The sequence below is a fragment of the Sorghum bicolor genome, chromosome 9 (genome assembly GCF_000003195.3).
Source record: "Sorghum bicolor cultivar BTx623 chromosome 9, Sorghum_bicolor_NCBIv3, whole genome shotgun sequence".
Classification (NCBI taxonomy): domain Eukaryota; kingdom Viridiplantae; phylum Streptophyta; class Magnoliopsida; order Poales; family Poaceae; genus Sorghum; species Sorghum bicolor.
This window is the reverse complement of record NC_012878.2, coordinates 19,056,149-19,080,833: the sequence shown is the minus strand read 5'-3', so window position 1 is coordinate 19,080,833 and position 24,685 is coordinate 19,056,149. Positions and strand designations below refer to the sequence as shown.

Sequence of the window (24,685 nt, the reverse complement as noted above, 5' to 3'; positions counted from 1 at the left end):
CCTCTCAAAGAACCTTTGTCCATCAAGAATTAGATCACAAGGCGACTAGGGAGATCAAGATCGATCTAGATTAGGCCAGCGGACATAGATCAACATCATGGATTCTACAACAGAAGAGGCTTCACCGTGTGTGGAGCCGGGATTCGACGGGCTGCCATATCCTGGGTTCTGGGAGCAGGTAACCTTGCGTTCCATGGCCATCGCGGTGGTGCTGGCAGCCATCTTCTCTTTGGTCACACTGCGGATCTACATGACCATTGGGGTGGTAGGAGCACTCAACATGCCCACAAACGTCCTAAGCTTCTTCTCCGTGAAGAGCCTCGTCTCCCTGCAGCGGCGCTATGACATTGCTTCAGCTCCCTTCACGCGCCAAGAGAATATCTTCCTCCAAACCTGTGTGATCACCTGTGTTAACAGTGCAATCTCAGGTAATGCTGAAAATAACTTCTCTGTACCTGTGTTTGTCGATCGTCAACAATTGTGTTCAGGTTATATAGGTGTCTGCTCTTCTTAATTTATCTGCATGCTCTGCGTGCAGCAATGTAACAATTATTGTAGGCATTCAAAATTGATTAAATTCTTGACTCTATTCTACATATAGGTGGCTTGCCAAATTACATTATTGCAATGAACGCTCAGGTGGCAAAATCTCTTAGAGATGATCCAGATAAATCAGACATTATTGATCGCATACCAACAGGAAAATACGCGCTATTCCTTTTCCTTACTGGTCTGGTCGCGATTACATTGATGCTACCATTGGCACAGGTAATTTATCTTTCATTTACCAAATACTGGACAGGTTTTAGATTCTCTAGATACATAACATTTATGCAACTAGCTTAACACCAAATCATCTTGTGCAACTTCGTACCGAAGACATAGCCATGCAGAATATCATTGAATGGTCTGCTAACATTGACTAAAAGATTCAGTGATCACTGAATTTCAAATTATAAATATGTTTGAACACCCAGCACATGGAATTTGTTGTGAGTCATGGTCTCCAAATAGTGTGTGAAAATGAGACATTAAGTGGGGCCAAATTAATTGAAGAGGAGAAAGAATGTCAGAGTGTTCAAACACTATAGTTGTTTTGTATCTATTGTCTTCGTGCCTCTATAAATAGGAGGTCACTCTCATACTTGAAAAAGACAACCAGAAAACTGAAATAAAAAGAAGCAAGCTCCCTCTTCTTCCCCATCTATGTGTGTCCCAGTTCCTGTGTTGTGAATGAAATTTGTGAGCATCCGGTGAACGATATCTAACACGTTATCAGCACGAGTTCTACCGAGCTAAGAGTAAGAAGGTAGAAAATTGTTTCATTCAATGCTCACTCTTGTTCATGAACAAACCCACACAGAGCACAACACAATACTACCTTGGCCGTCATCCTGAAGATGCGGTGCGAACAGAATCGCTGCCGTCCCGAAGACATGCTTGCGGCATTCAGACCCACGCAAATACCGTCCCTGCAGGAGCATGAACGTCGTGGTTGCGATGCCGTGCGCCCGGCCACATCCGATGCCACCTGACGGAGGGGAGCCGCGTTCCCCTAGTCGGCCCGCCGAGCCGAGACCGCATCCCACGCGCACCTCGCTGTCCGGACACGAGCCGCCGGGGCCGCGCCGGCAGCATGGACGCGAACCGCCGTGACCGCTACCACGGGGAGGCCGCTATGCGCTCGGGCCGGGCTGCCGAGCAAGCCGCGCGCGGGGCCAGCCTCGCGCCACCGCAACCGCGAGCCAAGGCCGACCACCGGCGGGCTGGCCGCCGCCGCGAGCCAGGCCAGGCCGCGAGCGAGCCACGCAGGCCGCGCGTGTGCTTGCTGCAGGATGCCGGTTGGCCGTGCCGCCGCGGGTCAGCTGCTGGCGAGCCGCGCCGCCGCCTCGCGCCAGCCGCGGGCGAGCCGACCACTGCGCGCTGCAGGCCGCTGAGCCAGCCGCGTGCCTGACCGTCGTGCCCCAGCCACACACCGCTTGGGGCTGTGCCGCCTCAGGCCGCGTGCGGTTCGCGCTGCCACATACCAGAGAGGCCGCCCGCCATGGTCAGGGCCGGCTCTAGGGGGTGGGCAGACAGTGCGACGGCCGGAGGCCCATGGAGATGGAGGGCCCAGCAAGATATAGTTAATTAGTAGATATAATTTTCTATTTAGCAAATAACATTAGCATGGCCCATCTAAACCAGCCTGGCAGCCCATGTACATTTACGTAACCTTCTCCTGGTCAGTTCTCCTGATCGGCAGATCGGGATCGCTTCACCTTCAGTTTCTGTAGCCGCCGCCTGCTGCACGCCAGAAGTTCAGACTCCATCGCCAAAGTCCAAATGCCAAGTCGCCGATCGCCGTGTCGCCGACGTGCAGCAAGTCAGCAACTCAGCAACCGTCCGTAAGTAGCACACAACAGTCAACAGTATGATTAGATTTTTTTCTCAATTATTTTCTTATTTTAGGGTTATGAATTTCTAATTTAAAGTATTTATTTGAATATGATAGATGTTGCCTAAGAAGCATTTGAGAATCTTAAGAAATTTGAGAAAATATTTGGGTTCTTATTCAACTCAGAAAATATTTGGGTTCTTATTCAACTAAGAAAGTTGAGTTAATAGTTGAGATTCTTCAGTTTGTTAAAGCTTCAGAATGCTATCCTAATGTCTCAGTTGCATATCGAATTCTCTTAACTATCTTAACTATTCCAGTAACAGTAGCATCACCCGAAAGGAGTTTCTCCAAATTGAAACTTTTGAAAAATTATTTGAGGTCCACTATGTCACTGGAAAGGTTGAATGGCTTAGTTATGTGCACCATTGAGAAGGATATTTTGGATGACATTAATGTGGATACTATTGTTGAAGATTTTGCATCAAGAAGCGCCCATAGAAAGTTTTTTGGCTTCTGAGCATATGCCAAATCTACAAATTCTCATACCTAGTGGGAGCCCATATGATTGAAGCAGAGTTTTGTCCTGTAGATAGTGGTACCACCATTACAAGTTTAATGGAGACTAGATATTTCCAAACATTGACCAGGAAAATGCTAATATTATGACCATTCCTAGAAGCAATGCTCAAATCAAGGGCACCAGAAGTGCCGCACTAGTTCTCCCATAAGTATTCAAAGGATGTGGTGGATGTATTCCCTTCATCAGACTTTGTACTGCATGTACATAATCCCACTAAGAGATATGTTGCGATGAGAGCCATATTATTTTAGAAATAATATGGCATGACCAAATGGGAAACGCTTAGTTGGATATAATGAGAAAATCATCAATAATTTTGTTGGCCATAAATATTTCCCTAAAAGATTTTATTTGCACGACATGTGCAGAGGGAAAGCTAATCACTAGGCCATCCCTCCTGAAGATTATGGATGAGTCACAAAATGGCCTAGTTGAGTCTTTGATCAAAAGGATCAAGTAGATTATGTGAATTGCATGGTCGCTGCTACAGAATTAAAGGCCGCCGACCAATAGTTGGGGCCATGCAGCATTGCATACTGCAATATTTATCCAACTGAGCTCAACTATATATCCCCCTTCTGGCTAGTGCATAAGGAAGAAAGTATTTCTCATCTGCGTATATTAAGTTGTGCAATATATGTGCCAGTATTGCCATATCAGCGTACACTAGAGAAACCTCACCAGAAGTTGGGATGTATGAGCCTATGACTGGAGATCTTCATGAGGCTCGGTATTCTGATTGCATTTCCTAGCATTGGGGGAGATAGGCATCCAGAAGAATGCTAGAAAATTGCATGAAGTAGAATGGTAGAATGCATTCCTCGTAGCCACACACTAGTCAATCTGGACCAGAAGTTTAGAGAATTATGCATTTGCAAATGAGCTGCCAAATACCTTCACTGATTAGCAAAATGACAAGGCCATATTTACCTGTAGTAAATGCGTCGGGGAGAGTTTAGGTATCCCTGAAGGCTACCAACTCTATTGTCTCCATCTTGATCCTAGGTTGAGGGGGAGACCTCTAGGTGCTCAGACAAAGGTTCCGCGGAGACATCTTCGTAGACAAGTCCTTGAGCCACTTGCATCATTTAAGGAATCAGTTTGAAGAAGCTCGACCTAAAGTTGAGAATGCCCCTAAAGTGGTAACTCAACCTGAAGTTGAGGTAGTCCCTGAAGGACACCGTACTGAAGATGGAAATCCCAATGCATCACGCGTGCACCATGACATTGGAAGATTGGAACCCCTAGCTCAGTCATTATGGAAAATCACGATGATCGGGAAGACGATCATGAGGAGATCGCCACTAATTATGCAGATGTCATATCATAGAAATACCACTATTGTCGACATATATTTTGCCTCAAAAAATGTTGGCTCAATGGATCTAGATCCAAACCAAAGTCTGTGGCAGAGTGTCAGAAGCACTCAGGTTGGGACAAATGGAAAGCCACAATTAAGGCAAATTTACGTTTGCTTTATGAAAGAGAGTTTTTTGGGCCAACAGTCCCAAAACCTCCAAATTCACCCCTAAAGGATGCAAATGGGTCTTCCTCCTGAAGAGGAATATGGCACAAAGCGAGGCCTGTGGCATAAGGGTTCACAAAGAGACCTGACATCAATTATAATGAAACCTACTCTCATGTTATAAGTGGCATAACATTCCAATACCCAATATCTATGGCAACTAACTTGAATTTTGAAAAATGTAGCTGATGGAATTTGTGATCGCATACTTGTATGGGTCACTTGATTCGGGAATCCACTGAGAGTCCTTAAAGTTCTCAAGATCCCTGGACCAAATCAAAATCATAACATGTTCAGCGTTCGCTTGCAGCGGTCATTGTATGGATTGAAACAATCTAGAAGGATGTGGTCCAACCGATTGAGTAACTTTCTTGTGCAAAGATGTTACATCAATAATGATGATTGTCCCTATGTTTCATAAAGAAATCCAACGATGGATTTTGCATCATCTCTATCCATGTCGATGATTTGAACATCATCAGGACCGCAAGGGACACTGAGGAAGCAATGGCTTACCTCAAGGTAGAGTTTGAAATGAAAAACTTGGGCAGGACCATGTTTTGTTTGGGCCTGCAGCTCAAAACACCTCCTTGAAGGAGTGTTTGTGTACCAGTCCACGTATACTAAGAGAGTACTTGAAAAGTTCAATACGAAAAAGTGCCAGCCTCTTAAGGCCTCCATGGTGGTCCGATCCCTGGAAGCGGATAGGGACCCATTTAGAACCAAGGGCGATGATAAGGAAGTATTGGGACCCAAAGTTCCATACTTGAGTGCCATCAGAGCACTGATGTACCTTGTCGACTTCATTAGACCTAACATTGCATTTATAGTAAATTTGTTGGCAAGGTACAGTGCTGCCCCCAACCAGAACGCATTGGGTTTGGTGTTAAGACCATCCTGAGGTACCTACAAGGTAGACAAGACCTTGGTCTATTGTTCGCAAAGAACCAAGCTCCAACCATGGTTTGATATGTTGATGCTGGCTATATGTCTAACCCGCATAATGCTAGATCATAGACTAGTTTTGTCTTTCTCTATGGTAGTGCAGCCATTTCCTGGTGGTCTGTGAAATAGACGCTGGTTGCCACATCGACCAACCACTCAGAGATAATTGCTCTATACGAGGCTACACGAGAATGTGTTTGGTTGCGACGAATGATCAATCACATCGAGAAGTCATGTGGGTTGAATGTTGCTGACACCCCCACCATTATCTATAAAGATAATGCGGTTTGTGTTGTACAGATGTGCATGGGTTATGTTAAGAGCAATCTCACAAAGCATATTGCTCTAAAGTTCGTTTATCCCCATGAGCTCTAGAAGGGCAGGTAGATTAACATCCTGCAAACATGGTCATGCGAGAATCTCGCTGATCCTTTTACAAAATCACTACCCGTCTATAGCTTCCATAAGTACACCCATGGAATTTGTATGAGGCAATTTAGAGAGTTGCCGAATTTAGGGGAGACGTGCCCCAAAGACATAACCCATGAATGTGGTCCTGAAGATAATGAGTCGGCCAAGAAGACCAACCCGAACATCAACAGTTGTACACTTTTTCCCTTGATGAGTTTCCCCATTTGGTTTTCTCATGCAAGGTTATTAACGAGCCAATAGGTGCAACGTAATCGATGCATGTGATGCACTCTTTTCACTTACCCTTTTTCCAACTGGGGTTTGGGAGGAGTTTTTAACGAGGCATACACATAGCATAAATTTGGCCAAGGGGTAGTGTTGTGAGTCAAGGTCTCCAAATAGAGTGTGAAAATGAGACCTTGAGTGTGGCCAAATTAATTGAAGAGGAGGAAGAATGTCCAAGTGTTCAAACTCGTACTTGAAAAGGACAACCAAAAAAGTGAAATAAAGAGAAGCAAGCTCCCTCTTCTTCCCCATCTTTGTGTGTCCCAGTTCCTGTGTTGTGAGTGAAATTTGTGAGCATCCGGTGAACGATTTCTAACATAACTCAACTTCTTAAGTTGAGTTTATTAATGTATTATTAGCCTTCCAAGGCCACTTTTGAGCTACCTAGCTCAAGTTTGACATGTGTGCATCTCTCTAACACTCTCTCTGGTTAAAAGTAGGTTAAGCTACTAATATTACAACCCCTTCATATTATGTCCAGAAAAAAACAAATACTCACATATTTCTACGTACACGAAAACTAAGTTGCTCCTTATATCTTTATAATATCTAGGATTCGTGAATACCATTTCTTTGCGTACTCATACATTAAATGTGAAACGCAAGGTCAAGAATACCATGGGGCCCTCAATGTGACTTATCAAAGTGAATGGCCCCTATAAAATACACGTTAGTCAAAGTAATTTATGTCCAACGACCAGCAAAATGCAAATTGTGGCCTCCATGTCCTTGCTATAGCACAAGGCTTGTAGAAATTAATTCAGGAACCTTAGAGAACACCCTGAGACCTAGGCCTAGCATGCGATGTGTCTATTTAAAAAATGGCGTGGTGAATTCCTTAGATGCTTCCTCACCACTGTAAAGTTCATTGTTCTTGTACCGACTAGCCCCACACCTAGGGCATTTGTCTAGTGGCCCGAACATCGTGCCACGAAAAAAGGATACAGTGGTTGGGGCATGCATGGATTTTTTCAATCCCCATTGTGAGTGGACTTATAACCTTCTTCACTTGGTATGTATTGGCGGGAGTTATGTTCGGTTGTGGGAGTAATCATGATAGGAGGCGCAACAGATCATCAAAACTACAGTCAGATCAACCATACTTAGCCTTCAAGATGAGTAGCTCAAGAACAAAATGAAGCAGTGTGAAATGTGTCAGACAACCCTTCTCAACACCATACACAGTCTCCTTCGATGCTTTTGTCACCCTATCAAGATTTTGTAGAACTTTGCTGCTCTTTAGTAATATTTCTAGTCCAAAGGCCCAAAACATTTCATCGAAATTGTCACCATCATCTACATCCCCCTCACGTGCTTCATCATCATTGCCGGCACCACCTGAATCATCACCACCTTGTTCATTGTCAAAGTCATGACCTTGTTCATTGTCAAAGTAACGATCCATTTGTTGATCAAGCTCGTTTGTGAACTGGGACATGTATTCTAGGGTTTTAGCTTCATATTCTTGGTCATCATCATTGTCACCAACAACCTTTGTTTCACCATGATGAATCCACACTGTGTAGTCCGAAACAAATCCTTGCCTAATCAGATGTTCTCTTATCGTAGTCACATCTTGAAATGCAATAAGGTTCTTGCAATCTTTGCATGGACAAATAATTGTGCCACCATCTTTGGTCAACGTCGTTGCATGCTCCTCTGCGGCTTTGATGAATTTGTGCACCTCATCATGGAAATCTGCCTTGATCCTTAGTGAACCATACATCCAAGAGTTCCTATAGTCCATCTTATAGAAACAAAATAACCAAAGAAAATATATTAATGGATTCAAATTAATAATTTATTTCTCGAGAATAATTCTATATACTTCACATACACACCATGGTAGAAGATAAGTAATTAATTGCCAATTAATGCATAAATATTTTTTAAAAAATAATTGGTTAAAATAAAAAATTTTAAAGACAACAATTAGCAACAATTTATAATTCATTCACTACCTTTCATGTCAACTCCATTCCAATTTTATGAAGCATAAATTCCAAAAAAACGCACCCTGGATCTAGAACTAGATGAAACATACATGAAACTAGCTTGTAATCTTCACTAAAATCAAGTAAGATGGACTAATAATGGGTGTAATCTCATTTCTCTAACTAATTTACACTCATACCTTCAAAACAAGGGTCTAATTTGCCTGACACAAAACTCAAACACCATTGAAGAGAGAGAAAAACAAAACTCAAATTACTCACTAACTAACCATTAAAACATCAATTAAAGGCTTGGAATAACATTTTCTTACCTTCTACAACCTCTCCACCAAAGTATTTTGAGATCAAAACTTCCCCCTTAGTTGTGGGAGGACGCCAAGGCCTCCCAACCTTTTCTTCTCGGGTTGGATTGTGTGACCTAAGTCGGAAGAAGGAGGTGCCTGCTATATATATGTCAGGCATTTGTAGGGGCAGCTCGTGATTCAGCCGCCCTTACAAAATAGAACATTAGGGGCGGCTAATAATCCAGCCGCCCCTACAATAGTATTTTTAAGGGTGGCTAACTTTTTGGGGCCCAACAATCCCACTGTAGGGGTGGCTCTAGCTCTAACCGCCCCTAAAAAACATTCCTATTCTTACAAACAGTTTCTCACGTAGTAGATACCTAGTAGAAAATAGGTTGCATTATATATTAAAAAAATAGAACCCATCCTTTTCGTCTAGAACTCGAAGTTGAGTAGTTTAGGCATACATCGACATCTTTAACAAACTAAGTCAGTTTTAGCTCCATGCACAAAAATAAGATGTCATTGTGTCTCATGGAGATTTTCAACACGTTAGAAAATGTATATGGACACGTTAGTTGTACAGCTACATGTGGGCAACACAATAGTTGCAGATCTAACTAAGAACATAAACAACAACCCAATATTGAAAATCTTCAAAACTATTAATGGATTGAACAAAAATATTACAATTAGAGGCAATATGTTAATGTGAATATCAGCCTCACACCCAAAGTACGCAAACGCAAAAGTCACAAACTTACCGGATAAAACATTAGGCACACTTTCGTGGTGAAGAGAGACAAGGTTCATGGGCAAACAAGCAAAGGACCCCGATCATGCTTACATGACGAAGAATAGCTAGTTTTGAGCAAATTAGCAAATGAGTTGTCAAAGCTCTCACCTGGAGAGGACCCCATCCGAGTGAGGATGTTGGTGGGCTACCCTAGGTCAGTCAGTAATCCTAGGGCACTATCCTTGGTTATCGGATCTAATTGAGGAGGAAAAAATGGGGTCGGAAGAGAGTTTAGGGGGGAAAAGAGCAGAAGTATTTTATAGAGTGATTTGGATGCATTGCACCCTGCTCGATCCGTCGTGACTTGATTTACCATGTGGCAAATCAAAATCCCATGCAAATCTGGTCAAATAAAACTCTAATCCGGACTTGACAATAAAGACAAGATTGGGTTAACTTTGACAGCACAAAAGTGGCTTGGGCCAGTTCTGACAGCCCAAAAAGTGACCTAGGCCTTTCACTCGGCAAAAGATAGTCTGAAACTTTCGAGGAACATGATTTCTTCATCTGAAATCAAAATTATACATTTTATTTATTCATTTCTGTTGTCTCGATTTGAGAAATTCAATGGAGGAGTCTAATTTGTATTTTGAGAAACTTAAAAAACTAGCTTCGGCTGATGTGTCCAGTTACTATTGGACGTCTTCCAAAAAACTGATTTTTGGCTCAAACTTCAAACTGGACGCTCTCTATATATTTTTCCATTGTTTCGATTACAGGAATCAAATGGTGGAGTCCATTTCGAGTTTTGATTAAGTTATAAAATTGCCCCTAGCATGTATCAAGAGGCCAGCCTTGGATCACCTTGCTCTTGACAATATTGGTTGTCAACTGTTATGTGCCTGGGATTGGGAGAGAGAGTGGAGGGAGGTGTGGCCATTGGTGTGCTACAGTACCCCACGGTTACTGTTGATGCCCAGGATGTTTGTGGCAGCTGGGGCTGCCAGAGAGAAGGCCGGCTGGGTGCTTTGTCCATGGTCGGGCAAGAGGGAAGGGTTTTTCTTCTTAATTTTTGCTTTATTAGATTGACACATCTCCTCTCTTTATATAAAGAGGTTTACTTGACTTACAAGAAAGACTTATTTCCGTAAACAAGCGACCCTTATCTCTAATTACTCCTAACCAATAGGCCCTCTAACAGTACACCTCATGTGGGCATACAGCTCATCCTCAAGCTGCAACCTAACCAACTTATAGCGATGAATCTACTCAACACAAATCTAATAGCAAAAAACAAGCTTTTTACATCTCGACTTATTTAATTGTTCTCCACCTCAGATTGACTTGGACTCTTTATTTTTTACTCCTAAACATAAGATGGACATCATTGGCGCGTCAGACATGCACATGTACAGCCTTTTGGATTCCATGGACACCATCTAGATGAAAGGGGTTCATTTGTATGGCCACTTGGAAGTGGTTGCAATAGCAACATGCGGAGGTGCCCCCGTGGCGACGGCGCCGGAATGCAGTGATTCTACACGGGTGCGCTTTAGCCGGTGACACCATGCCTTCTCCCTGCCGGAAAGCTGCTGGTCTGCACCCTATAGAGAAGATCAGAGGGCTTCCAACCACAAACACCAAAGACTTTGAGTTCGCCGCCCTCGAGGAAAATAGCATGCCCACTGCCCATGGAGGGAACCATATTCCGAAGATCCCTGACGCAGTGGATGGAATCAAAGTCTTCCATGCAGCGATGCGTAACTTGGAGGAGTTGCGAAGGGGTGTAGGGCTTAATCTGTTATAGATCACGCATCTCCCACACCTACCAACATGTAAGTTGACCACATGCAGCAGCCTACAGCCGCACTGTTGCCAACACCTGGTAGGGAAGCATCTTTCCCATTGGCTCTGGCATGATGTCTGTCGGCTACTCTATCTACTATGACTTCTCGCCCTCATCTTGGATCTACTGGACGCCGGTGCCCCTATAGAAGATGCCATCAATGAATGGGTGCTAAAGGCTCAGCCCAGTATGAAGGACAATGACGCTGGTGATGGGTGCTGGGGTGACTATCATCATGGACATGGAGGGATGAGCACTAGCCATGGTGAACTTGATGCCATGATGTAAGACAGATTCGGCAGGGTGGAGGGTGGCATCGACAACTAATGGATGGGAATGGGGGTGCTTGCCTGCACGCCTTGGAACAGCGGCACCATGGAGTGCACACCTAGGACTGGTAGCACCATCGGCTGCACATCCTGGAATAGCAGCAGCATCGTGTCGTAGCCTGGCATCCCGTAGAGGATGAGTGGTGGCATCGGCCGCTGCGACTGTGCAGCCATATTGGAGAGGTGTGAGTAGATGTCGGTGACGGACCAAGCAAAATCAGTGATGGCCATGGTTAGCTGATCTAGCCTCATCGGTGTGGACGTGGTGGGCGCCGAAGTGGCCGGCAGTGTAGTGGTGAATGTAGACAGTGGCGGGGTGGTGAGAAAACCTGACATCTCCAACACCAGATTGTTATGTGCCTACTAAGATTGCGAGGAGAGAGTTGAGCTAGAGGCGGCGATTGGTGTACCATAGTACCCGCGACTACTATTCATGCCCAGAATGTTTGTGGTGGCTGGGACTGCGAGGGAGAGAGAAGTCCGACCAGGGGTTTTGCCCACAGCCGGGCAAGAGGGAAGGTTTTTCCTTCTTAATTCTTGCTTGATTAGATTAATACATCTTATCTCTTTATATAGATAGGTTTACTTGACTTAAAAGCAAGACTTACTTGACAAACGATTCTTATCTCTAGTTAGTCCTAATACTAATGGGCTATGCCACCAGTCCAGGCTCAATAGGCCCCTAACATACTCTAACATCATCACAATACACTTATTTCAGATATATAGCAAATAAAACTTAGTATTTTTTCCGCACCACTTTATTTATAATTGTTGCGACAACTCGACTTAATGGGAGTTTGTGATCATCACATAAATATTTCATGTGTGTGGGGGCGAAGTAATATTCTACATGTTCTTAAAAAAGGGATTGCCACATGACAAATTCATGATTCACCGAAAGCAATTTTGCGCGTTTCCCCTACTATTGTTTTGTTCTCTTTTTTTCCTTATGAAGGAACCATTATTTTGTTCTGTTAGGTAAACTATTTATATCAAGATATACTCCTAACATGTTTAAGGGATCATGATTACATTTAAATTTCGTCAAAACAAACCCATTCGACTACCAACATGTTTTGGTTGGACTACAGAGATGAATTTATTAGTTGTTAAATTTATACTATTGATATGACTTAGGTTTCCTTTCTTTATTAATTAGACTATTGTTCAGTACCGCTTCCACTCCTTTTCCATCTATGTTCTTCTTAGCACCACCATCTTTCGTATCTGTCGCAACTACGGCTATCCAAAGCTTTGGCTCTTTTAGTTGCTTCTGCCGTTGTTACTTTTTGCCCAACTGCACCTCCTAGAGCTCTCTGGTTCTGCTTGTTGCTTCCCCGGGTGTCGTTTGCTGCCTCAGGTCAACGGTGCTGCGTGCTTTTTTACAAATTTTGCAAGGAAATACGACTAGTGGCTCGTTCCTCCAATGGCCCTGTTTGTTTGGCTAATAAGTCATGACAGAAAGGATTGTTCACTCATTTTTTGTGAGAGAAAACACTGCTAAATGGCTGGCATTTGGTGTTCTCTATTTTACAACTTTTGAGTTGGCCAATGATTCTTAATTATGTCAAAGATTTTGAGGTTATAATTATAAATGTTATGTGATTTTGCCTATTCAATTGCTCAGTTCACTGTAGAGACTGTAAATTATAATTGTTTCTAACTTTAGTATAGTGTAGATTGTTTGGTAGATCCCGGTGGTAGTTCTAGTCCGGGTGTTTCACTCCTATGTACACCAGAGAGGGGCATGACAGACAAGGAAAACAACACAATATCTTTTCCATAGCTAACTAATTCATCTATGTGAAGAACAAAAAGTGTTTTCCCTAAATTTTGTACATTGTAATTGCTCTCAATGACAATTTTAGTTTAAAGAAAATAAGCGTTGAATAAGATATAAATCAATTAATATAAGAAATAGCATTGACCTACTAGTGTTTTCACAAATGAGTCCATCCTACGTAGTATTAGAAGAGGGAGATAGGTAGCCAAGCAAATGTACATGTTGGCAGTGTCCACGCTGTTAATTCCTCAAGAGATTAGTTCCCAATTTCCAATACACAAGGTTATAATGGAGTGTACAAATAAGAAGATATGACCAACAAAAGGAAGGAACCTAATAAAGCATATAACGATAAGAAGTTAAGGAAAGCTATTTTTAATGCGAACAACAATGTAGATTGATGATAGGAAGCCTTCCCATAAAATACTAGTTAGAGCCAAAGTAAACGAAGCATGGAGTTAAGAGACGAATATAGACATGAGAATACAAGAGGCTACATCTATGGTTACTATTGGTAGGCTGGCTTACACATGGGTAGGCCCCACAATATGAATTGGGCTATTGTGAAATCATGAAGAAGGCCTGTAGACTATCCCCAACAGTACAATGAGAGGATGCTAGTATGCTCTGTCCAGAACTATTTTTTTTCTATTTTAGGTCATACTTGGATGGACTAGAACTAGTTCTTAGCCATGACTACAAATAGTCATCTGAAAACTAGCCAACTAGTTATTAGTCCATACATTTGTTTAGATCCTGAACCAAATGTTGGATTCTATAGACAATAACTATTTATTTGCCCCTGATAGTTGGGGACTATGGACTAGTGAACTAACTACTAGTTGGGGCTTTGGCTAAACTTTAGCCCACCTATTAGTCCTTCTGTTTAGATCCTCAAGGACTAAAATTTAGCTATCTAGTTGTTAGTCCAAAGGATCCAAACAGGGCCTTAACCCCTACCAATGCAGGTGCAGGCTAGCTCCATGTGTCTTTCGTAGTTTACCTTTTCTATTCAGTATAAAGGAAGTTCCTTATGTGAAATTGCAAAATCTGCAATCCATTCTCTGTTATATATGGATATCCCAATAACATAGGACTACTGCACGTATGGCAAATAAGGAGCAAAGGGTGCTAAAATCTTGTATCCTTATGTGCTACACTAGAACTTTTCAGAAGCTGGGTTTTTTAAATCATGAATTCCAAAAAGAAGTTTATTCTAACTTCATCAGAATCAGATCATCTGAGTTTGGCCAAATCTGTAGAAACTATCAACATTTATGACCTCAAATGGATATACTATAATCAAAACATATTTCATGATAAAACTAATGATACTTATTTGGATTCATAATGTAGGTTTATTTATATATATGACCTTAGTCAAACTTGACATGACTTCACTTAGGAAACATAAAATGCATACAAATACACTTATTTCTCCATCTAGTAAAAACATAGCGAGACAGTTTTTTGTTGGAAGGAATGATATAAAGAACTATATAAGGACTCTACTTTATGTTTGCCTCTAGTAGAAACATTGCGAGCCAGTTTTGTTTACCTTTAGTAAAAACATATCTCACTGGAGGCATTTCTTCTATCTATATATAGGTTATGATTGTCGACTACAGATTGTTGTTTCCAACTGGCTCGGTTGTGGCTCATCTTATCAATAGTTTTCACACGCAGCAAGGAGCCTGTGCAGCAAAGTTCTGTCCTTTTTTCTGAATGTAAAATGAAAGTCTCAGGATCTTTTTATCTTCCTTTTTGGCCTTGCGGTAACGTTCATCATCTTTTCAGGTTGCAGGTTGCCGCTATATTCAAAACATTTGTAGGAAGCTTTTCTTGGTCTATGTTCCAGTGGTTCTTCGCTGGAGGCGATAATTGTGGATTTCAGGCCTTCCCAGTGTTTGGACTAGAGCTATATAAGCGTAATAGGTGGGAAATCTTCTCTGGAATATGCTTGACACAAATTTATTTACTTGTGATATTGGTACCAAGATCATAAAATAAATATCTTTTTTCAATACAGTGAATACGGGCGGAACCAGGCCTATGGCAACTAGGGTCCTAGTCATTGGTGTAGAGAAAAATTCAAACTAAAGGTTAATATAAAAATCAATAGAGTGGACAGATAAATGAACTCATTTTAGATGGGAAGATTGATCATATGTCCATTCTCGAATTTAGTGGAATGACTTTATTTCTCATACTAGTATGAATTATTAGTTTTTGAGAAATAAGGTGGTGATAGATCGACTCGTTATTTCCCAAACCAAACAAAAACAAAAGAATGAGATGTTCATTCCACAAACCAAATACCCACAGTCCCCTTCTAGCTTCATCACTGCCCCCTCTGTTCTGTAAAAAATATAAATGACTTGCAACGCATGAAACATGGATTCACCATTCAATTACAAAATCTCTTTTCTGCAGTACGTCTTAATTATTAAAACACAATATATCAGAGTTGGTAAAAACAATTTAAACTCTGAAAAGCATGAGATCTAAACTTGAATAGCAAAATTGTTTTTAACAATACATGCTAGTGCCAGTTGGATATGGCGCATTTTGGTCTAACACTTCGTATTTGGCAAGTTACAAAAGTACCCAGAACTGAAGTAAAAGCTAATCCAGGTTGTTGGTTTTGTTCTTAACATCGAATTGGAGGAACTTGAAGACCACTGTCAAGGAACCTTAAAATCTTTAGTTGGCTGAAAACTGGGATCAAAGTCCTGAATAGTTTATATACCTACCAGCATGGATATACTTACTTACTTTGAAACAAGTACGAATGACTAATAATCTCTAGAATAAATATGTTCTATGACAGGAACATAAATTATAGAATAGCTATTGCAAAACAAGACAACCATTTCTTCTGTAAAGTTGCGTAACTATCTATTCATTACGTCCTAATATACGTTTTATGCTTACAGATTCTATTTTGATTTCTCTGCATCATTTGTCGGCCTGGGTATGATTGTCCCGCATGTTGTAAACATTGGGTTGCTTTTTGGGGCCATCACCTCTTGGGGATTATTATATCCTTTTCTTCAGAGTAAAAGAGGACAATGGTATCACACTGATAGTCCTACAAGTTTAAATGGAATGAATGGATATAAGGTACAATTGAATAATGGTTATGCATATTTACTCTATAATTCTGTTTTGCTTCCGAATTGTAGATGATGTCTACCATGCAACTTTGCGCTAATAGGATAAACCATTTCCTATAACATTTTGTTGATTAAACTATGCTAGGCCCTCTTACTTCGGAATTTTACTACCATTTTATGGAACAACTTAATCGTACGTAAGCAAGGGCAAAAAATAAAATCTTGAGTTACAACAAAATGTGGGGCAACATCTAAACAAACCAAAAGCTACTTCTGGTGGACTTAATTACTCAAACAACAAATAAACTTATGTTTCATTGCAATAGCAATGTCATACATCCAATACCATCGTATATTTATTCGATGTTCATTGTTTAGCCAATTGTGTATTTCAAGAGTCTAGAAGATGAACCATTTCATATCTGATTGCACATTAGTATCAATGGATTTAAGTCCACTTCTTGCCTTCCCTGAACACCTATAGAATGATTAAGCATAGGCTTTTAATAGAATATCAGAACCAAAACATTACGACTCAGCTTGCTCATCAAGTTGATAAAACTAAACATCTTCAGGATTTTGTTTTGTCGAGCAAGATTCTCTTGGGCTCTTCCATGTTATGGCTAAGCCTTAAGTTAAAAAATGTCTTTTGTCATTGCTTTAGTTAGATAAATGGACCAAAACATTTTGACACCCCAAAGTGAATCTCAAATATTTTTGTCCTTGAGAAAGTCTTGGTTCCTTATGGCTGAAAGAATGTAATTTCTTTGAGTCACATACATTCCAAAGTGAAGTTATGGGATAATTGAGAATGGATTTTTGAAAACTATTTAGCTTGTGTTTATTGATATATGCAGAACACATTGTGTCATCGCAAGCTAATGACATTTTTACAACAACAACCCATTTGGTTGTAAATTAGAGTGACACTTATCTTGCTCCTTAGTCAGCACAAAGGTAATGATTCATGGAAGCAAAACACTCCAACTAGTTTTTAACCTATAAGGTTGCCAATTATTAGTAGATGATGGAAGAACTGAGAACTTCTATTTCTATAAATATATGTACAGACAATTCTGAGAGAGTAACATTTCCTAACCATTTGTCCTCCATAACCTTATCATTGAGCCATCTTTGATTACAAAGCATCCAATCCAGAAGAAATCCCATATTATTATTATTATTATTTGGAATCATCATGTGTGTATAAGTTTACTACATGTAAACAAGTGGTAAAGTGCAAAAAGATAGCGGATGATTATAAAAGTACTCTCAGGGACTAGCATTTTTCAGGATTATGATATACGTAAATTTTCAGAATTAATATCAACTATTCAATCATCCAAAAAATTCATTATGCTAGAAAAAAAAATATGAGCCTCTCAAAGGAGATAAGTCTAAGGTCAGTAGAATTAGAGAGCCCATGTACCTTACCAGGTTTCTAGTGTAATCATTCAAGATTTTATTCTTGCGAAATACATAGTAGATAATTTATGATGCGTGATAATTAAATAAATATGTTCAACATAGCTTAAAAAAATATCACTGGACGTCCTCTATACATGAACTGAAAATAAATAAACACTGTAAATCTATAAAAACTTAAGCGTTTTATGGCAACATAATTTTCTGCAGGAAAATCCAAAATTCTCAAGAATTTATTTGCTAAAAACATCAAATTGAATGTTACTAGGTGTATGCTGCGGCAACATAAAGATCCATATATATAATATAAATATTGCGAGCACTAGTACAAAGAAGCACTACGCTAGCGGTGGAATATAATTTTTACAAGTGGTTTCAATTATACAACGCCTGTGGAAAGAAATCGGCTTGGCCGACTAAAAAAAGTCTGTAAAAATCAATTTTCACAGGCGGTTTTCTTAATAAAACCACCTGTACAAATCGTGGGGAACTAAACTCTAATGTTGACATAGCTAAGTGATAGATGGAGTGCTAGAGGAGGCTACTCAAGACGGCGAGGTCTCAGGTTCAAATCCCACCGGCCACGTAACGCGCGATTTTACGTGAAAAAAATGCACGACTTGCCTATGATTAGCCAGTTGGTCTTCCCTAGGATTATTTTTTTTTCTATTTTAAAATGCCGATTTCGTATTTTGTATAAAAAGATTTCTACATGTGGGTGGTATTTCAGATTACCCGCCTGTGGAAAGATAGGCACCCAGCACAGGTGGTTCGCCAATCCACCTGTGGATATAGCTTGAAAACCGCTGTGTAGTGGTTTCGTGTACTAGTGGAGTTCTCCGTCAAATTTCAGCTTGACAGATCTGGCTAGTTCTACCTTTAGTCGACTTAGAGCTCCAATTTTAATTCCAACCATTTATTGTCCACGAGTGTGTGCTTGATACGTGACTAACTGGGACAACACTAGTACGCGTGAATCACGGAGCCACATGCGGCGAGGCAATATGCTGGGTTAATTGCTCACGCTCACGAGTAGGTTATCATTTTGCGAGCATAGTTAATCGTACCGCGTCGACTAAAATTCAGTTTGAATGCGATCAACTTCTGGTCAATCTCCTGACTTCTTGAGCCCTAGCCAATGCAGCACCATATGGAAGATGTCGATGACTTCAGGATGACAACAACGTACAAATAAACATGTCTGTGCCATGCGATAGACGTACGACGTTTTCTCTCGCTGCCGATATTTATTATGGTCTTCGTATTCAATGGCAATGGCAATTACTTCAGCGAAAACATGCAAGCCCTTCATGTTTTTTGCATGCAGATCTGGCATATGCATAGCCATGAGATTGCTCTTTTTTATCGAGCGACAAGCATGCAGACTTGCGTCAATAGCCATCGTGTTGCAAATGTATCATAGGGTCAGAACACACATGATCTTATTCATCTATATGTATGTTGATCAAGCCTTATGCATGCTCCAATGCTTTTTGTTCGGGCCACATGCAGGTGGGCAAAGCATCTAGCCTTCTTGGTGCTGCACGTGAGCCGGTCTACTAGATAAGCTCTTGGCATAAATTGAATATTGTATGAACGAATCATACCAACTTCGTGGTACGAAATGCCAATTGTTCTAATCCACTTGCCGCGTAGGGCGTTTGATGTTGTCATAGAATTACCTGCCTAACATCAATGGTTCTTATTGACACAGTGCCGATTAGATATAGGTAGAGGTAGCAGATCTGTTCTGTTAACAACATCAGAATGTTGATGTCATTCAAGCAGTCATAGCAAGGACGTCAGCACCAGTGTCGGCGGCTTCAATAGGGATGTCGACATAGAGCTTATCTTGCTAATAATGTGTCATAAAATATCTTGTCAGCGGTTAGGACCTTTAGTTCTCTATCTCTCATGAACAACGTAGTAGATGAAAGTAAAACACATATAGATATAAAAGGTAGAGAGACTATTTTTTATTCTTCTGAATATTGGTGATTACAACATAAAGCTCTCACGTATATATAATCGTACCAAAGTCTAAGATTTTGATGAGAGCCCACACACAAACAGACTTAGATTAGATTCCTCCTCCTCCTTTTTCTTCTAGGATTAAGTCTATGTTTTACAATAGTTCAATGTATAACACAAAGCAGACCTTCGGTTTACATGCCTTCTTTGCAGAATAGGCAGACTGCCATCCACCATGTGTGGCATAATGCCACCTACTTGTCCATCAGTTTTGATTGTTCAATGCTGTAATAAGGGTGCAAGATAAGAGCAAAAATACATGTTTCGACCATACATGCCTACTGTATGGCTGTTTCTCTCCCTCACCCCTCTCCCTCTCCATGTGTATGTGTGTGCGCGTGCGCGAAACGCCCTTGCACACAAACCTATATCAGTGGGTCAAGGCAGTGGATGTATGCCTCGACCACCTAGATTCAAGTTCACATGGTAGTAAATTAAGTTCCTATTTTCTTTTTAATACAAAGTCACTACTTTCTCCAAGGTTGTGCTGTAGTTCTACACGAACTCTGTTCCTGAATTTTATGCCCTTGCTAGATATCCAACCATCGAGTTCGCAGTATGTTAGCGGTGTAGAATATATTGTGACATTCACCACCATTTATAAAATTCTAAATATGCTCTTGTTGATGTTATATCGAATTTTATAATTCTTATGTTCCACATACAAAGAAGGCTAACTCTTTTACACTATGTGGCAGATTTTCATTGCTGTAACGATGATTATCACTGAAGGAATGTTTAACTTCATTAAACTCCTTACCGTGAGCTCAATCGACCTCTATAAGAAGAGCCAAGAAAAAGATTCAGGGAAGATTAAATACAGGTTGACAAGCCCCAGCCTTAATTATGATGACCGTAAAAGGCTTGAGGTGTTTCTTGGTCATAGAATCCCACTTTATGTACCGGTTGCTGGATATATTGGATGTGCAATAGTATGTTCAGTTATTATGCCTTGGATCTTTCATCATATTAAATTCTATCACATGGCCCTATTGTTCATCATTCTTCCTGTTTTTACCTTCTGCAACACGTATGGAACTGGACTCACAGATTGGTCAGTTGCACAATCTTATGGCAGGTTCATACAATTCGTTATAGCAGCATGGGTCGCAAAACCTGGTGCAGTTATCGCTAGCCTTGCAGCTTATGGGGTGTCTGTGGCAGCTTTGAATGTTTCTTCACAAGCCATGCAAGATCTGAAGACTGGTTACATGACTTTGACGTCCCCAAGAGCTGTAGTGACTGGGCATATATATGGTATACTAATTGGTTCTATTATTAACCCATGCATTTTTCTTGCATTTGAGGCAAATGCCAAAAGTACTGCACCCATTGGATCAAAGGATTCAGAGTACTCATGTCCCTCTGCAGCAGTCTATCGTGCCATTGGGCTACTTGGTAAGGGAGGAGTGAAGGAACTCCCAGATCACTGCATCACTCTCTGTTTGGTTACATTCTTCGTAACACTAGCTATCGAAACAATTAGATTAGTGTCCCAAAGAAAAAATTGGAAACTCCAAAATTTCATCCCATGCATGATAGCAATAGCTCTACCATTCCTCACTGGACCTTACTTCACCATTGATATGTGCCTAGGCAGTGTCTTGTTAATCATATGGACTAAAAGAAATAGACAACATGCAGAATTATTGACGTCAGCAGTTGCAGCAGGCTTAATATGTGGAGATGGATTGTGGGTTTTGCCATCGTCAATACTCAGCATCTTCAATGTGTATCCACCAATCTGCATGAAATTTCTTTCGAGTGGAAAACAAGTGGATACTGTGGACTCGTTCATAAATACTATAGAAACACATGGAAGCAGGTGATAAAATTACAAATGTAAAATTATAGATACTTTAGGAATTTATTGTAAAGGATGCATATATATTTGATCATGCATGCAGTTCATTTTTTGTTTGGATAAGGGCCTGCCATGGGTTGATCCCGGGCCCTAAGGCCAGTCTCAATGCATGTTTCATGGGAGTGTCATGCACATTAAATAGGATGCCACATAAGCAAAATTGCTGATTTGGCATGGTCATTAAATGAAGAAGTTTCATCAGATGTGAGAGGAGTTTCGTCCCATGAAACTCATGTGGCTCGGTTACCTAGTTTATAGTTTTGGTAACTGTGCCATGAAACTATGCATTGAGACTGACCTAAGCTATAGGCAAAGTGAGATGAATGGAGGGCCCGAACCGGCTAAAGCATGGACCAAGGTGGCCTAGCAGCTACCCGCACAAGAGGGGTGTGATGGCTCCCCTTAGGAGTCCAAAGTATAGAGAAGAATTAGGAAGTACTACTTCATCGTGTAATGAAATGTCATGCTCTAACGGCCGGCCTCCATGCACGGATATCCAATGTACAGCGAATTCGTGCCGACTGGAGGCCTCTACCATTCGTCTACCTATAGGGTACATCCAGTTGTCCATTAATGCTGATAAGTTCTTCGTATAGAGGGTAAGGATAAGAATAAATGGAAAACGAGATTGTTTAAGAAAGGTGAGTCTAAATCTATGACTATATAACTATAAATTGGTTGGAGGTCATATCATTTAATGACTATAAATATAGAGACTGTCTGCTGAATAACCATGTATTTTAGCAAAACTACCACATATATGGTTGTTTGCTGGCTACAAAATACATTATTTGTAAGAGAGAAAAAACCATGTGTTTTTGAACTAGCTAGCATATGGTTGTTGGCTACATACAAAACACACGATTTACAACAAAAAAATGGTGTGCTTTATTACAAGCTACCATGGGATTGTTGGCTGCCTTCATTCTAAAAGAGGCCCATGTAGAGAAAATATGTTGTAATTTCTATACAACAGATATGTACAAGCCATAGGAGAACAAATATGTACAAGCTATGTGTTTCATTTAAATATTTATGTGAGATAGAAAAAAATTAAATCCTAGAGAAGTCACAAGTCGCACATTTTTTTGCGTAAAATCACGTGCTACGCGGCTGATGGGATTAGAACGTGAGACCTCGCCCTCGCACGTAGCCTCTTCTACCACTCCAACTATCACACAATTGTGTCTATATTAGAGTTTAGTTCCCCACATATTATCCTAAACCGAGCATATATTGATTATTTGAGGCCCTAAACGGATTCCATTGGAAAAGTTGTCAACTACAAAGTTTCACAACTTTTCAAGATCTACAACTTTTGTATTGGTAGTCATTTACAAAACATGAAATTCAAACCTGAGAAATTCAAATGTAGTTTGCTACGAAAAGATGATTTCAAATGAAAAATTTATCAACTATAAAGTTTGATAACTTTTCGAGAACTACCACTTTCATTTTGATGGTTTTTCCAAAAGAGGTCATTTGAAAAACTCAAAAAATTCAGTTTCGAATTATTTCTATAGACGGTTTTCAAACTGCCTCTAGAAATATGATTTTCACTGGCGGTTTCTTAGGAGAACAGCCTGAAAATTGATTTTCACAGGCGGTTTTTTAGTTGAGCAAGCCGATTTCTCTCCACAGGCGCTGTTTATTTCAAACCGCCTGTAAAAATTATATTCCACCGCCAGCATAGTGCTTCTTTCTACTGTGAGTATTCTGTATATAAGGTAAGCAAAGCATCTTATTGAGTATTCTGGTCAAGCCTTCAAAAACTATAGACAACAATACAAAATTGGATTGCAACATCCTCAAGCTGCTTACCTGCAAAGATTAGGCGTTGCTGATCTGGCAGGATTCCCTCCTTGTCCTGGATCTTTGGCTTGACATTGTCAATTATGTCCGAGGACTCAATCTCGAGGGTGATGGTCTTGCTAGTGAGGGTCTTCACAAAGATCTGCATCTACAGAGTTAAAAATCACATGGTAAACTACTATAAAGAGTTAGGCATAGAAAAAACCTAGTGCTTTGAAAAGAACAATTCAAATCTCAACAAAAAAACAGAGGTAACTACAAACATATGTTTGTTCTATAGTAAGACAATGACACAAATGTTTTGTCTATGCCGGCACAAAATCACAACTGACAATTTTTTTCTATAGGAAGACAAGGACAAAACTGTGGTGTGTTATAGCTCAAATCACAAATAACATATTATACTATTTTTCTATAGGAGAACAAAGAAAAATATCTGAAATGTATTGCCACAAATCATAAAAAACCATTTCTATAAAAGGACAAGGATAAAAATGTGATGTGCTGGCACAAATCACAATTAACAGAATTGTAATCTGGAAGCAATATGATATTACAGAAAATATCATAGGTGCAAATCAAATCGTTGATCAAGGATGAGCTCTTTCTAGAGGAGGGGAGAGATATTATGGTCGATAACAACTATAGGCCATCGACTTCCCAATCCTAGCCTATCTGGTCACTTCCCCATGATCGTGACACATGCTTTCTGTGGGAGGAGTTTCAGTATGATGTTTACTTAGGTTTCAGAGATAACAACTAACACAGATTCTCAATAGGTATTGAAGGAAATTTGGGTCCATTCACTATGTCATTCAACCTATCTTATGCCCGGACTCACCCACTATAGACAAACTATGAGGCATTAATACATGAACTACTAAGTTGTAAGCTAATCCATTTCTCTTTTGATCAATGTATATATCAATTATACTCATGAGGTAAATTAATTTTCGACATGTTGCATATGCTCAGAACTAAAATTATGGTGCTGATCGCAATTAGTTAACTTGGAATTTCATTTGTTTGGTTTTCATGAACAGCAGATCAAGAGAGATTAACAGGAACAAATCACTACAACTAGTTGACAGCGAGCACTGGACAAAACCTTGTCCCACTATAAACTAAATTGCACATGCATCTAGTTGATGAAAATCACATGATGACATAATGCTGATCTATTTTAACATAGTTCTAGGAGTGTCCCATCCACAGTACAGAAGAAGGGCTTCTAATGTTTGGAGGAATCTCATCTATAACTAAATCATGGAAGGCAGTGGAGATTAACTTAACTAACAACACATATTTCTATCTGCAACTCTCTTACTAACACATGAAAACATATACAAACAAGCAATCACAAAAATCTGATGTG

General features: G+C 40.4%; 1 protein-coding gene across 1 annotated transcript; it reads left to right on the top strand.

Moving 5' to 3' along the window:
- Positions 1-21,548, top strand: LOC8058322 (probable metal-nicotianamine transporter YSL3). The gene is made up of 6 exons (XM_021447342.1): positions 1-428; positions 602-768; positions 14,671-14,768; positions 14,860-14,997; positions 15,999-16,185; positions 20,333-21,548. Exons 1-6 carry the CDS (start codon positions 98-100, stop codon positions 21,461-21,463), a joined length of 2,052 nt encoding a protein of 683 aa, XP_021303017.1. The 5' UTR covers positions 1-97; the 3' UTR covers positions 21,464-21,548.

Excerpts from the sequence above, each read along its gene's own strand:
- LOC8058322 (XM_021447342.1), top strand. The coding sequence starts at position 98 with ATGGATTCTACAACAGAAGAGGCTTCACCGTGTGTGGAGCCGGGATTC. Across the intron at positions 14,769-14,859 it reads CAAGGAGCCTGTGCAGCAAA|GTTGCAGGTTGCCGCTATAT; the intron begins GTTCTGTCCTTT and ends TCATCTTTTCAG. Across the intron at positions 14,998-15,998 it reads GAGCTATATAAGCGTAATAG|ATTCTATTTTGATTTCTCTG; the intron begins GTGGGAAATCTT and ends TTATGCTTACAG.